The 13,974-nt window shown below is 38.8% G+C and overlaps 1 protein-coding gene across 2 annotated transcripts in view; it reads right to left on the bottom strand.

Moving 5' to 3' along the window:
• Window positions 1-13,974, bottom strand: part of tspan15 (tetraspanin 15) — a 43,114-nt gene that overhangs the window by 12,459 nt on the left and 16,681 nt on the right. For both annotated transcript variants that reach the window (XM_044197061.1, XM_044197068.1), the window contains exons 2-4: window positions 12,707-12,892; window positions 12,169-12,243; window positions 8,695-8,790 (exon numbers count right to left, since the gene is read on the bottom strand). In XM_044197061.1, the coding sequence (XP_044052996.1) occupies window positions 8,695-8,790; window positions 12,169-12,243; window positions 12,707-12,892 (357 nt within the window). The remainder of the gene's footprint in view (window positions 1-8,694; window positions 8,791-12,168; window positions 12,244-12,706; window positions 12,893-13,974) is intronic.

Here is a 13,974-nt window from a genome sequence, read left to right as displayed (position 1 = left end):
ACAAACGCACAGGTATAACAAATAATATGTTATTAATGTTATTACTTACACCTGTGTTGTGTCTGTATGTGAAAGTCTATTAATAATATAGATATGCCAACCATCTGAGACCAAGTGCTTTTCAATATTTGAAAAAAATACTGCAGATTCAGACCATCACAGGCTACAAAAGCAGGAGCACCACCATCATGTGTGAGGCCACGTTACCAGATGAGCTAAACATATGTTTTCCTCGTTTTTATCTCCTCAACAAAGAGTCGGCTGTAAAGTTTACTCCGCTTCCAGAAGACCGGCCGCTGTCAGTATCCACAGCGGATGTGAGAAGAATCCTGCTGAGAGTGAATATGAGTAAAGCTGCTGGGCCTGATAACATCCCTGGCTGTGCACTAAGAACATGTGCCAATCAGCTAGTCGATGTCATTACTGACATTTTTAACATATCACTGTGACAGGAGATTGTTCCCACCTGCTTCAAGACAGCCACCATCGTCCCTGTACCAAAAAGGTCTGCACCCCCATTCTGATGAAGTGCTTTGAGAAACTGGTTCTCCAGCACATAAAGAACAACATCCCAGCCAGCCTGGACCCTCACCAGTTTGCTTTCAAAACCAACAGATCCACAGAGGATGCCATCTCCACTCAGTCTTCACCCACCTTGAGAACAACACCACCTACATCAGAATGCTGATTTCAGCTCAGTATTCAACACAATCTCCCCCATGAAACTGACTGGAAAACAGAGTGCGAGTACCACACTCTGTAACTGGATATTGGATTTCCTCACAAACAGACCCCAGACAGTTCGGATTGGTGGTCTCACTTCCTACCCTCTAGTCCTCAACACTGGAGCCCCCCAGGGCTGTGTGCTCAGCCCCCTCCTGTTCACGCTGTACACCTACGACTGCAACCCCCGACATGGAGACAACTCTGTTGTTTAGTTTTCCAATGACACCACCATCATCGGCCAGATTACAAACAACGATGAGTATTTTATCAGAAGGAAATCAACAATCTTTCAGAGTGATGCACAGAGAACAACCTACTGCTCAATGTCAGCACAACCAAGAAGCTGATTGCTGATTTCAGGAAAAAGAGAAAAAGACACACACCGCTGTCTGCATCAGTGGAGCTGAGGTGGAGCAAGTGAACAGTTTAGGTTCCTGGGAATCAGCATCACAGAGAACCTGTCATGGTCCTCTCACATCTCCACCCTGGTCAATAAAACTCAGAAACGATTATTTCTTAAGGAAACTTTAGAAGTCAAAATTCCTGTGCCAAGTTCGTGTTGACTTTTACAGAGGAGAAATAGAAAGCATCCTGACTGGAAACATCACAAACTGACATGGGATGTGCACGGCCCAGGACTGGAGGGCTCTGCAGCGGGTGATTAAAACTGCTCAGAAGATCACTGGTACCAACCTACCAAGCCACAGCCTGTTCACTCTGCTGCTGTCTGGAAAGAGAAACAGAAGCATTCGCTGTCGTACCACCAGACTACAGAGCAGCTTCTTCCCTCAGGCTGTGAGACTGCTAAATTCATCCTCAGCACTACTACTGCATACTGTATATGTATATAAATAAAATCTCATTATACAACCCAGTGTTGTAAAATGTCAATAAATCTATCTTGTATCAGCTCTGCTTTGTAGTCATTTACTGAGACAAATATTAGCAGGGAGAAAGTGAGTCAGAAAGGCTGTAAGAGAGAGAACGAGAGCAAATATGACAAGGGTCAGATACCAAGAGAGACAGTAAGAGGCGAGACAAGAAATAAACAGAGAAGATGAATACATGAATAAATATGAGGCTGCTCTTTGAACAGCAGTGTGATCAGTATGCTGGCATGATGCCACTGTGCCAGGAAGTTACCCCCTATTCTTGTTGGCATGACTCCACAGAGCGCTGTTTTTCTAGCACTGGATAAGGACCCAAACAAGGGTCAAAGGAAGGCAAAGCAATTATGATGTGATTAATGTCTGCAACTGTTAGGTATAAGTCCAAAAACATTACAACTTTTCACTGAGTTACCAGTTTAGTAGGTGCAACTGTACAGTATAATGCAATTCGACAGTCCTGCAGTAAGTCCTATCTTTGGGAAGACTGATGTCGAGTTCAGTTCAGGGGATTCTGCATCCTCACAAGACCGACCTGAAGGACCAATCTCTCAAAACACCTGCCAACACCAATGAGACCGTAGGAGACGAGGGAAATCCGTCCATCCTCTCAGACTATACAGTGACTCTCCTTGTCACTTTCAGACTGATGACTGGATTACACAAACAATTTGTTTACTGAAGTTACAGTAAAATATAACGTCAAATCAAATGAATGTGACTCATTTCTCATGCTTTCTTTCATTTTTATCTTTTTACTCTGTCTGAATCAAGTAGTGTTTCTGTTAGATCTGTTTCTTTACCGTTTTCTTTTATTTGACTATTTTTTCTACTGTTTTCAATTGTCTTTTTCACTGTTGGATGATTCTTGAGATGTTAATTACTGGTAGACTGTCCTCAGAGTCAGTCATGTCTCAGAATGAATTATTTGCAGAAGGAGTGACTGATTTTGTAGCCAACTGCCTCACTGACTGATGTCCGGCTGTTCACTGGCAGACTGGCTGACTGAGTGACTAACTGTGTGGCTAATTGGTCAGCTGATCGCTCAAAGTGTGGTGCTGCAAGACAGAAGTCAGTCCATCATAAGATCCCTGCCTTCATTATTACATGGCATCCATGTAGCAATATTGCGACGGATCTTTCATGCAGGTTAGCATTTTAAATAAATGTTTTTCAAAACACTTTTGGTAAACTGAAAGTTCTTTATAATGGTAATAAAATCTGGAGGACTGCAGACTAGAATTTTTCGCATAATTACAACATCACAATAGAAACCATCTATTTTGGAAACACAGATGTTACAGGAACGGATATTTGACTCCTTCCTTCGGAGTCTCTGATTTCTGTGTTTTCCTCTTCCAAAGTAAATCTTTTAACCAGTAGCTGATGCTCTCTGCAATCTCTGGGAGCCGTTTTATTTTCTTCAAAACCAACTCAGGCTAAAAAAAAAAACCAAAGCACAATGCTTACTGAATTTATACTAAGTACTAGTATACTACTAGTACTTAGTACCAGTATACTAGTAAGTACTATACTGAAAAAGACCTTAATTAACCAGTATTGCCAGTTCAGACATTTTAACGCTCTTTCTTCATTTAGGGGTAATTACTGACCAATTCAATCAGTTTAATAAGCCATTAACCTCTAAAGGAATCTGTGCCACTTGGTGGTGGTGGTGGTGGTGTGTGTGTGTGTGTTGTGCAACAAGTGCGATTTAAGCTAGTTAAACTTTCGGTGGAACCCGGGTATGGGTCATTGGCTGATGGGACTCACAGTGGTGTTATTTGACTATGCATATGTTCTAAATCCTCTGATTATGACAGTGGTCTCCCCATAGTAAGAAAAAAGTACACTGAAGTATATTTTCCAAAAGTATATTTCATGTGGTATATTATGACTATATAATATTCAAAATTAGTATACCATAACTTGTTAAATTAAAACCACTTAAGTTGTACTCTATAATAAAACTACTTAAGATATACTTAAATATAATAACACATTTTAATGTATTTTTGGATACTTCTACTTATCAAAACATTACACCTTTAATAAGTATACTAAAATACATCTTAAGTTAAATGATATTTAATGATATTCTCAATAAAAATACATAATACACTAATGCACTTTTAAAAAGTAGTACTTACAATAAATTAAACTTTACTTTAGTACAAGCACTATTACAGATTAGATTATATTTACATCATATTGATAACTTTGTTACAAGAAATATAGTGCAAGTATACCCACATATTTGGAAAATATACTCGATCAAACATTTAACACACTTTATATGCTAGTAGTATACGTTAGGTATATTGAAAAGTATACTGTTTTACTTTTCTGCTTTTTCCAGAACTGTGTAGTCCAGCTCTTTAAATGTATGGAGATATTTACCTGAGCACATCTGGATGTTGTGTGGTGAGCACTTACACTTTACAGGTTTGTTTGGACCCATTTTAAAAGAAAAGACACCTACACCTACAATAAACAATAACAATAAAGTCTACTGTGGTGATGAATGCCAAAAATAATGATGTGATGTTTAACACTGACATAGTAAGGACCAGTAAGTATATCAATGGGGGTCATAAGTTTCTTTTCACTGTAAACTCTGTAAAAACTGTAAAATAGACATGTCAATAAAATAATCTTCCCAACATATATGTTTTATGTTATATGAAAGCCCTTAAGACTGGTTAGCTTATACTTTTTCTTACAGCTCCAAGTGTTAAAGATGCTCTGTTACAAAATCAATCTTCTGTTTGAAAAGGCAAACAAACAGTATGCAATCTAAACACTGGCAGACTACTACTGCCACAAAATAAGTTTGAACTTCATCTTACAATGATGTGTCGCTGGAGGATAGTGGACTACAATTTCAGCAAAAACAAGCTCTAATCAAGAGAAAGCGGCAGCAACACAGGATCTATACAACCTAACCAAACAATCTATTGTACCATGTGAATGATGGACTGTTCCCACCAATCAGCCTCCTATCTGATGGAGACACACGCTTTGAAGACCAAAGTGATCAATCAGGGTTTCTCCAGATGTAAGAGATGAACCAAGGTGTCAATAACAGACAAGCGGAGTGAGTGATTTGTTCTTCTGAGAAGGCAACATTGACCTATCCATTTTAAACAACTTAAATAATACCACACTTAGGTGAAGCCAACAAAATGAACTAAATCTGTGCTTATTGTCAGTTTTCCTCTACGGTTACATACCTCTGGTTACATAGTTCCACCAATTCCTGAAATACTCGTGTGTCAGTCAGGTGGTTAAACGTGAATTATGAAAGAAGCCGTTTTTCCTCTATGACTCATAGTACTTAAGTGACTGTGACTTTCCCTGCCCTTCTCAAGTGTTGTGTTATCTCTAACCTTCCTTTGCTTAGCAAAATACTTGACAAAGCACTTAATAATTTCAAAACATTTCTGACCTGCTTACTGACTACAATCCAGTCAGACCTCTTAGGTCATCATGCAGTGATTTTGTAACAGCACCTAGAGTAAGATCCAGATGTGGTGAAGTTGCTCTTAGTTACTGCGGTCCTGCTCTCAAAAGAACAAACTGCCTGATAACAAGATCGTTTACAACTATGTCCATGACCAAAACTTTCACAGAATATGGATTTGTTACTGTGTGTGTGTGTACACTTTCTCTTCTCTACTTTTGTTTGTTGTTATTGCATTTTGTTGTATATTATTTATTATATTTACAAATACATACACACTACTTGTTGCTGTATGCATTTTAATGTAAATCACATTGAGTTTGCTTCTAACAAAATGTGTTATGTAAATACAATGGCTTCGCCTAAATGTCACCAATGGCTGTGATAAATCCAAAATGAACTTATAAATATGCATGATCACAGCTGAGGAAATGAAGTCATTGTCTGTCCAAATGACTGAATGGTTTTGTTGTTTGCACTGCTGTAAGACTTCTTGATATAAACCACAAAACCCTGATGCTATGGTTGTGACAACACTGAGCACTGTGACTGCAGTGTAAATTCTGATTAAAAAATGGTCTGAAATATTTGAGCTATGTGGTGTTTATGTGGGCGGGTGTGTTATGTGGAGGTCTGGAGTTGCTTCGATTTCCTCTGATGTGGGAATGAAAAATGGCAGCTTTTTGCAATAAGACACCGCAGTTGTCAATATTACGATTACTTTTTGATAAACTATGTAATGTAACTGTGAGCAGAAAAAAGGCCCTCACTTTCTTTCCCAGTGTTGAAGACACAGGCAGCCATTGGAATAAATGTGGAATAAATGTCACATCTCCATTAGAATACTGAGGCGCAGAAAGGTCAGTTTAAAATTAACTTAATAAAAGATTTGATATGACCTGCCACTAATCCATGGATTTGTGTTGTGGCTACAGGTTGAGATTTTTCTAATTTCTTGTTGTTGCACACTTAATATAATTTAGGGCAACACAACTGGAACAAAAAGCTTACAGGTGAGCTTTGACAAATGAGAAACACTGCAGGTTTAGTATGCTTCCAACAAACTAGTGAAGTGTCGTCTGATCCAAAATTATTTGATGGTGGGTTGGGGGTTATTTGATATACTGTACTTGATCTTTATCTTTGAAATGTCATACACTAGACATCTCGAGATCAAATTATTGGAAACAACAATAAGTGTCAACAACTGACAGCAACACAGTATTACAACACACATAACACATTACAATTAATGTGTTACAGGATACTGCTTCACACTAAAATAAACGGAGGAAAAAAAACACTAAGTACTGAACCTTACAGACGGGGAACAAATTAATGGAAAAACCTGAATAAAAGAGTGGATAAACAATCAAATGCAGATGCTTCCATGCACAAGGGCTCAGTGAATGGTTTGGTGAGTATGAAAATTATGTGAATAAAATGCTACGGCCTTTACAGTCACCAGACCTAAACCAGCCCAGTAAAAAGAAAAGAGTGAAATACACCTGCCGATCGACTAGAGGATACCGTGTCAGTGTCACGTTTTGACTCACCTAGGCGTGAAAAGTACACACGTGTATGAAGGTGAAGTACCAGTAAGGGGATGATAGTGACAGGCACAAAGGATGAACATAATATAAAGAGGAAAAAGTCCACGTAGGAGACTGGAGTTCGTTTCCCCTGTGAAACCAAAAGTCAACGTTGATTGTTTTAAGGAAGTAGTTATTTTACCATGATCTTTTCCTAAACCTAACCAAGTAGTTTTGGGGCCTAAACCTAACCAAACTGCGACCGTCACCTGAAATGTACATATAGTGACACACTCTGACCACTCATACAAACACACCCAAAATTCCCATGCAGTCACAACACACAACTATGGCATTTATTTTCCATCTCTAGTAATTACCAAGAAGAGCAAACAGACACACGACCATGGCTCATTCAGGCTATTGTCCTCACAAACCCAGATAAATCCACAAAGCCCATTTAGGTGTGGAAACAGCCTCAATCCGCACTAAGGTTTTCTGATTGTTTTTTTGTCCAAGTCCTCCAGGAAAACACTTCTCTTCACTTCTCTTCTATAGTAGGACACTTGAGCCAACTGGCAGCTTTACACCATGACAGGAAAAATATACTGTAGAAGAAGCTTACGCCCCTGCTGCCAAATGGCTTATTAACATTACTGAAGTACTGTTTGTTGTTATCAAAGCAAGCAGATCAGAGTGGCAGCAAGTTAAGATATAAAAAAAAATAAAAATAAAATCACATCTCAGCATAAACATTAGAACTCTGCTGCCAAAGCAAGCTGGCCTTCTATAAAGCACTACAAGTTTGCCAAAGCTGTGGAGAACATTGAGTGGGTGGTTTGCCAAAATAAATATGGCAAAGTCATTTTTTGACCTAAACCTTGAACTGCAGAAGCATAATGTTTTGATATCTCTCCAGCAACAAGAACTATTCCTGGCACCACTGAAACATTTGACACTCATGAATGTCTTATTCTTGCGATAAATTACTATTTTGGCCAGCGGAAAACTGGGAACACATCACTGTCTTATTATCACCTTATGTTAGCAAACAGTTGCCTATTTACACACCCAGCTGATACAGAGCAACATTAGCATTAGCACTCATTTGGAGTCATGTTTCTGGCCAACCTGATGGCTGTCCAATATTCATTATAATTTTAGCTCTGTTTTTGGTCCCTACCAACTCCTGAGGGAAATATATGGCTCTTTAGCTGCTAAAAAGTCACTAACTATGTCTGTCTGCTGTTTGGTGCTGAGCATGTAGTGTACAGTGGGGTACAAAACAGTAACGTCATGGGCCAGACAGCATTGCCCCCATGCCCCCATTGCTCATAGTCAGAAACTGATATGAATGGTAGAATTGGACCGCCTTGGCTCACTGGACAGTCTGCTAGTCTACAAATGTGTGGAAGTTCAGACTTTTACATTGAAGTATTTAAAAGCTGACAAGTTCCATAGTGAAAGGATGTGAACTGAGACAGGTGCTTCAACCTCAATTTGCTAAACCACTTAATTACCTCACACACAACCAGCCAAGTAACAACTTTTGGACCTTCAAGTATCCTAAATATTATTCAATCAAGCTCCAATCCTGCTCCACTGGTACTGGTGCTGGTCGCTCTGCACATTCCTTAACAGGATACGGCATGTAGCTTGCAGACTTGCAGACGGTTCGTTAGTCTTTTCTCTTCTGTTAATCAGTGGAGTTTGTTGCAGGCTGCTTCTTAATTTCAATGTGTGATCAGTCTGCTGCCCCCGGACACTGCATCGCCATGTGTTTGATAAAGGTTGGTAATGAGATCTTCAGCTTCATGCTATGTGTGTGGCAGCATGATGTATTCTGGGAGCAGGTGCACAGTGATGGCTCTGCAGAGTTCTCTGATTATTTTGGACACAACTGTGATTATCCAAGTTCAGTGGTGGCGCCCCAACAAATGACTCAGCCTTGTTGTGCTGAACAGGTTATTTATTGTGTGAGCTGTATTGCAATATATATCTGAAAAGCTAATACGGACCTTTCAGTCCTGTCATTTGTTAACAGGAATGTTCAAATGACAGAAAACAAGGGGTGACATAACTATACCTTCTTCTGTACAAAGTCCATGATGTTTTTGAAGTCCAAGTCATCATAGTAGTTCACTATGCCTCTTCGGATGTTCTTGTTCAGTAACTCCACGGTCTGTTAGAGGGAGACAATAACACAAAAGAGAAAACAGTTTGCGTGTGTTAATGGGATGAAAGAGGTCATGTTACAACGTTTGTTTTGTTTCCATGACACAGCTGATCTATAATCAATGTGTCAGACAGGCAGTTCTAGAGAGGAAATGCTCAGATTTGTCAAGGTGACTGATCCACTGAACTGGAATATTAAAATATGGCAGTTTGACAGCACACATCTGTCAGTCACAATCTGGTGCGGCGGGGTCACATTAGGTTAATGTATCGTGTCTATCCAGAGACTGAAATGCAACTTGGAACTCCACTAAGTACATCCATGGAGAACTTTTCTTTGAATGTTTTCATTTAGGGAATTAATCATTTATTTCACTTAACCCAACTCTTTGTTTGTGATGCATTGGTCTTATTTATACTTCAATGGATATGAGGGCAACAAAGCATTGGGCTTTTTACCCCATTCAGGCCTGTCGGAGCCCCGTCATTACCTCTCTTTTAACCACCGATAATAATGAACTGAAACTGCTCCCCTCATGAGAGTCACAGAGATTAAAAGAGATTTAAAGGGTCTTTCATTTAATTTATTTTCTGAACATATCAGGTCTTCACAGTGAACCTAAGGGGCAAGACAGCCATGTTTAAACCACATTACAATGAGCAGATTTCTAGACTTGGAGTTAGTCTATACTGAAGTGTTTCCCTTTGAGACAGAATACAATGGACCATTATTAAAGAATTCACTATAAGCTTACACAGTATTAACATTTTAAAAATGGTGTTCATTGAAATGAGACACCAAAAAGCAAATTCCATCTTTATAAAAATCTAATTATACGGGCAAGAAACTGAAATCTTATTAAACTTAACATATTTTCTCATGCACTGCTATATTTAAAAAAAAATCTCAATGTAAATGAGACGACAGTAAAATAAAGACAGGACATATTAGAAGCTGGGTCTTTATTGTATTTTAAATAAAATTGCCATTAACACATTGAAATGTACAATTATGTTATATGTTGATAAATTAGCTTTTCTTGTGACAAACAAACATTAAAAAGCCATCACACGATATTATTGAAAAAGTTATTTCAAGACAGGCCATTATTATGTTTAATGTAACGGACATGTAAATGAGAGGGTTAAAAGGATTAAAAAGAGGCGAAACGACAGACTGATACCCACATTTTTCCCCACAGAACCACATTCAGATATTCTTGAATGAAAGCTGATGTAATGAATATCTCAGTAGAAGACTGTCATACCAGTCTAGCGCCGTAATCATAAATCATGGTTGCATGACAACATTAGGAGTAATCCTCCATCAGTGTCTATTACATAAACGCTTCCTCACTTTCCATGGTGTGATTTTTTGTGTAAAATAAGTCTGATGACAAATTAATTCTGTGACTTTAATAACCATGAATTTAGTTTCTAAAACGTTGACTTTATATACATTAAAAGGTTTTCATCTGACAAAAATAATATGAGGCACTTTATTGCCTCATGCGTCGTTGGTTGTAACATGATCTTCATGTAAATGAGATGGAGATAAAACCATAAAAAAAAGACAAATTACATATTTTGCTCTAGTTTTTGTTCACTACATCTACAAATGACTTCCATAAAATTACACAAATGCAAAGACAAAACAAGACAAAATGAATGATGAGTTGTTATTCAGCACAATGTACGACCTCCAGATACAGCAGGCACATATCAGATAAAAACGTTTAGCAGCAACCACGATGAAGGGGTCAGTAGCTCTCCTACTGCAGTTTCATGCAGTTATGTGCGTTAGAGGATCACGACAAGAAACAACGATAATAAATAATAAAGGAGGTCAGCATATTGTAGGCACAGATAGTATTTGTCATGTGCTTACCATCAATTTTTAATGTCTATAGCAACTGATAATAAACATACTGTAAATAATTTTTACTGTAAAAAAGTATATGACAATAAGTTGGAGTCCATAACACTAATGTTTGCTTTGGATTAAAAGTTAAATTATGATGGGTGAGTGTCTTCACTGCATTTGCTTTTCATTAATTTTCATCACCCGATACAATGAATTTCTTGAGGCAAGACGTTTCCCCAACAGGCTCCGTACAGTTAAATGTGTTTACTGTGATGGTTCACCCAAACTGCAAAAAGCCTACCTGCAGCTCTTCATCTAAACACTGTGGCTTCCTCTTCAACCATTCCTCCCTTACAATATTTAAAACCAGTCCTCTACAAAAAAAACACAGAAAAATGTCCATGTTTTTTATATCTTTGATTACTAATGAATTAGCACCGTCACTAACCCTGGTGACTAAGGCTGCACCTGTAGCTAATTCACAATAAACAACCGGTTCGCATCGAAAGGCTCTTGACATGATGAAGCAGCAGCAATTCTTTGGTTTACAATAATTGTCACTTTACAGCAATGGAGTTCATTGTGGCGCCAATAACGCAGCAAATGAGAATATTCATGTTTCCTAATCAGGATTTGCTGGCAGGAGGTCTAGACTCATGGCCTGGTTACCGTGTTCAATGTGTCAGCAATTTCCGATAATGAAAGCACCTTATCAACTGATAACTTCCAGTCTTTGCATGTCAGGTAATTATCTAGAGTTTCTGGGTCACGTTAAAGTATTTTCTTCCATTCTTTCTTTTTTCCCCACAAAGTATTGTTCCTGATCGCAGCCTGTTTTCGAGGAAGCTGCTTGTCGAGTCACGACTGCATAAATACGACCGATAGTAAGCAAGACAATAGGAGAAACAAAGAAAGAATCCAAGAGAAGGGTCAGAAGAGAGATATTAAAAGTGAGAAAGAGAGAAGAAAGATTATCAGCGTATCAATATACAAATGATAATCCTATCTACTCTTTGAACAGATCAATTCTGATGATACTGTCCCTGTGCATTTCCTGACTAGAAATATGAGATTACCTTGCATGGTTTAGTTAATTATTTGTTTAAAATATACCATTAGGTGACTGTCAGTTTTGAAAAATTAGATTATTAATGACATTAATTTTCTTTAGTTTACTCTATCCCACCAAATCATGCTATTTTTGTAAATGTAATGTAATGTAGTTGGTCATGGTTCATTCATTCATAATACCGGCATAATACAGACTACCTTGTATATTTAGAAGAGACATGCAGTGTTGGTGTCAATGATACTGAGACCAACCAAGAATCAAATTAAACAATATTATTCAAGATTACTTTTCGTGGTTAGTTTGATTTGTATCATTTCCTGGTGATACACAGTTTGTCAATATCAGTTTACTGCTGTATAAAACTTTGGTTACTATCCTGTTCCCCCACTACAGGAGGTAAAACGTCTTTCTAACTGTCAGGTTACTGATCGACACCTTGGACGGCTCACCTGGTTGCGGAACAGCAGCGCCAATATTCCTCCCAGCAGCTCCAGGATCAGACACACAGACAGGGTGTACATGAACTGTGACCAAACAGAGAGTAGAGAGGAAGAGCCATTATACATTTCAAATTTGAATATTTATCTTTATAATATTGTTGTTTTTTGGAGTTAAAGTTATCAATAACCTTGAGGTCACTGCCTTAAAGCTATATCTCTTAACAGTTTGGATGCATACAATTCTGAGACACACAAATTTATATAAGTACCATGTTATACTGCAACTATGTGTTTATCTTTGGACCTTTCATTTTTTTCCACAGGTTTTACAGTGCTTTAATGATACAAATAGAGTTAAATATCAACACACTTGTTCATCACTATTTATAAATAAGAAAAACACAGTGAAAGCATGCATTATTCTTAAAATGTCATTATAAAAAACAAAGAATGAATTGAACATTTACAGACTCATCCTAAGTATCCTAGCAGCCACTTTGTTGTTTAAAAAAATTATGAATTATTCGGCTCTCAGCACACCACTCACCACTTTCAGTAGGGTTATATTATCCCGCAGTGAACCTAAGACACCAATGAATGAAACAATAAACATGATGATTCCCAGAAGGATCAGGATTACAGCCGGGGCCAAAAACACTCCGTCCATTGTCTTGTAGCGTTGTCTCTCCACCTCAGCGTAGATGCCAATGGCCAGGATAAAGCCGCCTGTGAACTGGAAATACAATGAGAAGACGTTAGGATGAGATAGTCATCAGCTTGAGCATGATGGGAAACAGGTGTCTGAATTCATTATTATATATATATATATATATATATATATATATATATATATATATATATATATATATATATATATATATATATATGCACAGTGGCTGGCCGCCCTGAGAAAGGACCACAGCAACCTCCTGAACAGAATCCAGTCACCATCACAGCGGCAGACATCCAAGAAAGAGTCTCAGGTATGAAGAACTGGACAGCACCGGGCCCTGACAGGATCCACACCTACTGGCTAAAGAAGCTCACTGCACTCCATGAGCGCCTAGCAGCACAAATGAACCAGCTGCTAAGAGATGGGACGCACCCTGAATGGCTTACCGAAGGGCGCACAATCCTGATCCTGAAGGATCCCGCAAAGGGTACAGTCCCATCCAACTATCGGCCAATAACCTGTCTCTCCACAACATGGAAGCTCATGTCAGGCATCATCGCGGCTAAGATAAGTGGACACATGGATCAATACATGAGCAAAGCACAGAAGGGCATTGGGAGAGGAACCAGAGGAGCCAAACACCAACTCCTGATTGAGAGAACAGTCACCCAAGACTGCAGAGCCCGACACACCAACCTGTGCACTGCCTGGATTGATTACAAGAAAGCATATGACTCAATGCCGCACACATGGATCACTGAATGCTTAGAGATGTACAACATCAACAGGACTCTAAGACACTTCATTGCAAACTCGATGAGGCTGTGGAAAACCACCCTTGAGGCCAATGGCAAGCCACTTGCACAAGTATCCATCAAATGTGGCATATACCAAGGAGATGCTCTGTCCCCACTGCTGTTCTGCATAGGACTGAACCCCCTCAGCCAAATAATCAACAAGACTGGCTATGGATACCGACTCAGGAACGGGCCACCATCAGTCACCTCCTCTACATGGATGACATCAAGCTATACGCTAAGAGCGAGCGGGACATCGACTCACTGATCCACACCACCAGGATCTACAGCTCTGACATTGGGATGTCATTCGGGCTTGAGAAGTGCAGTCGAATGGTGACAAAG

Source organism: Siniperca chuatsi, linkage group LG1, assembly GCF_020085105.1.
Source record: "Siniperca chuatsi isolate FFG_IHB_CAS linkage group LG1, ASM2008510v1, whole genome shotgun sequence".
NCBI classification, from domain to species: domain Eukaryota; kingdom Metazoa; phylum Chordata; class Actinopteri; order Centrarchiformes; family Sinipercidae; genus Siniperca; species Siniperca chuatsi.
Note: the sequence above shows the minus strand (reverse complement) of the source record. Positions and strands in the feature narration are given on the sequence as shown.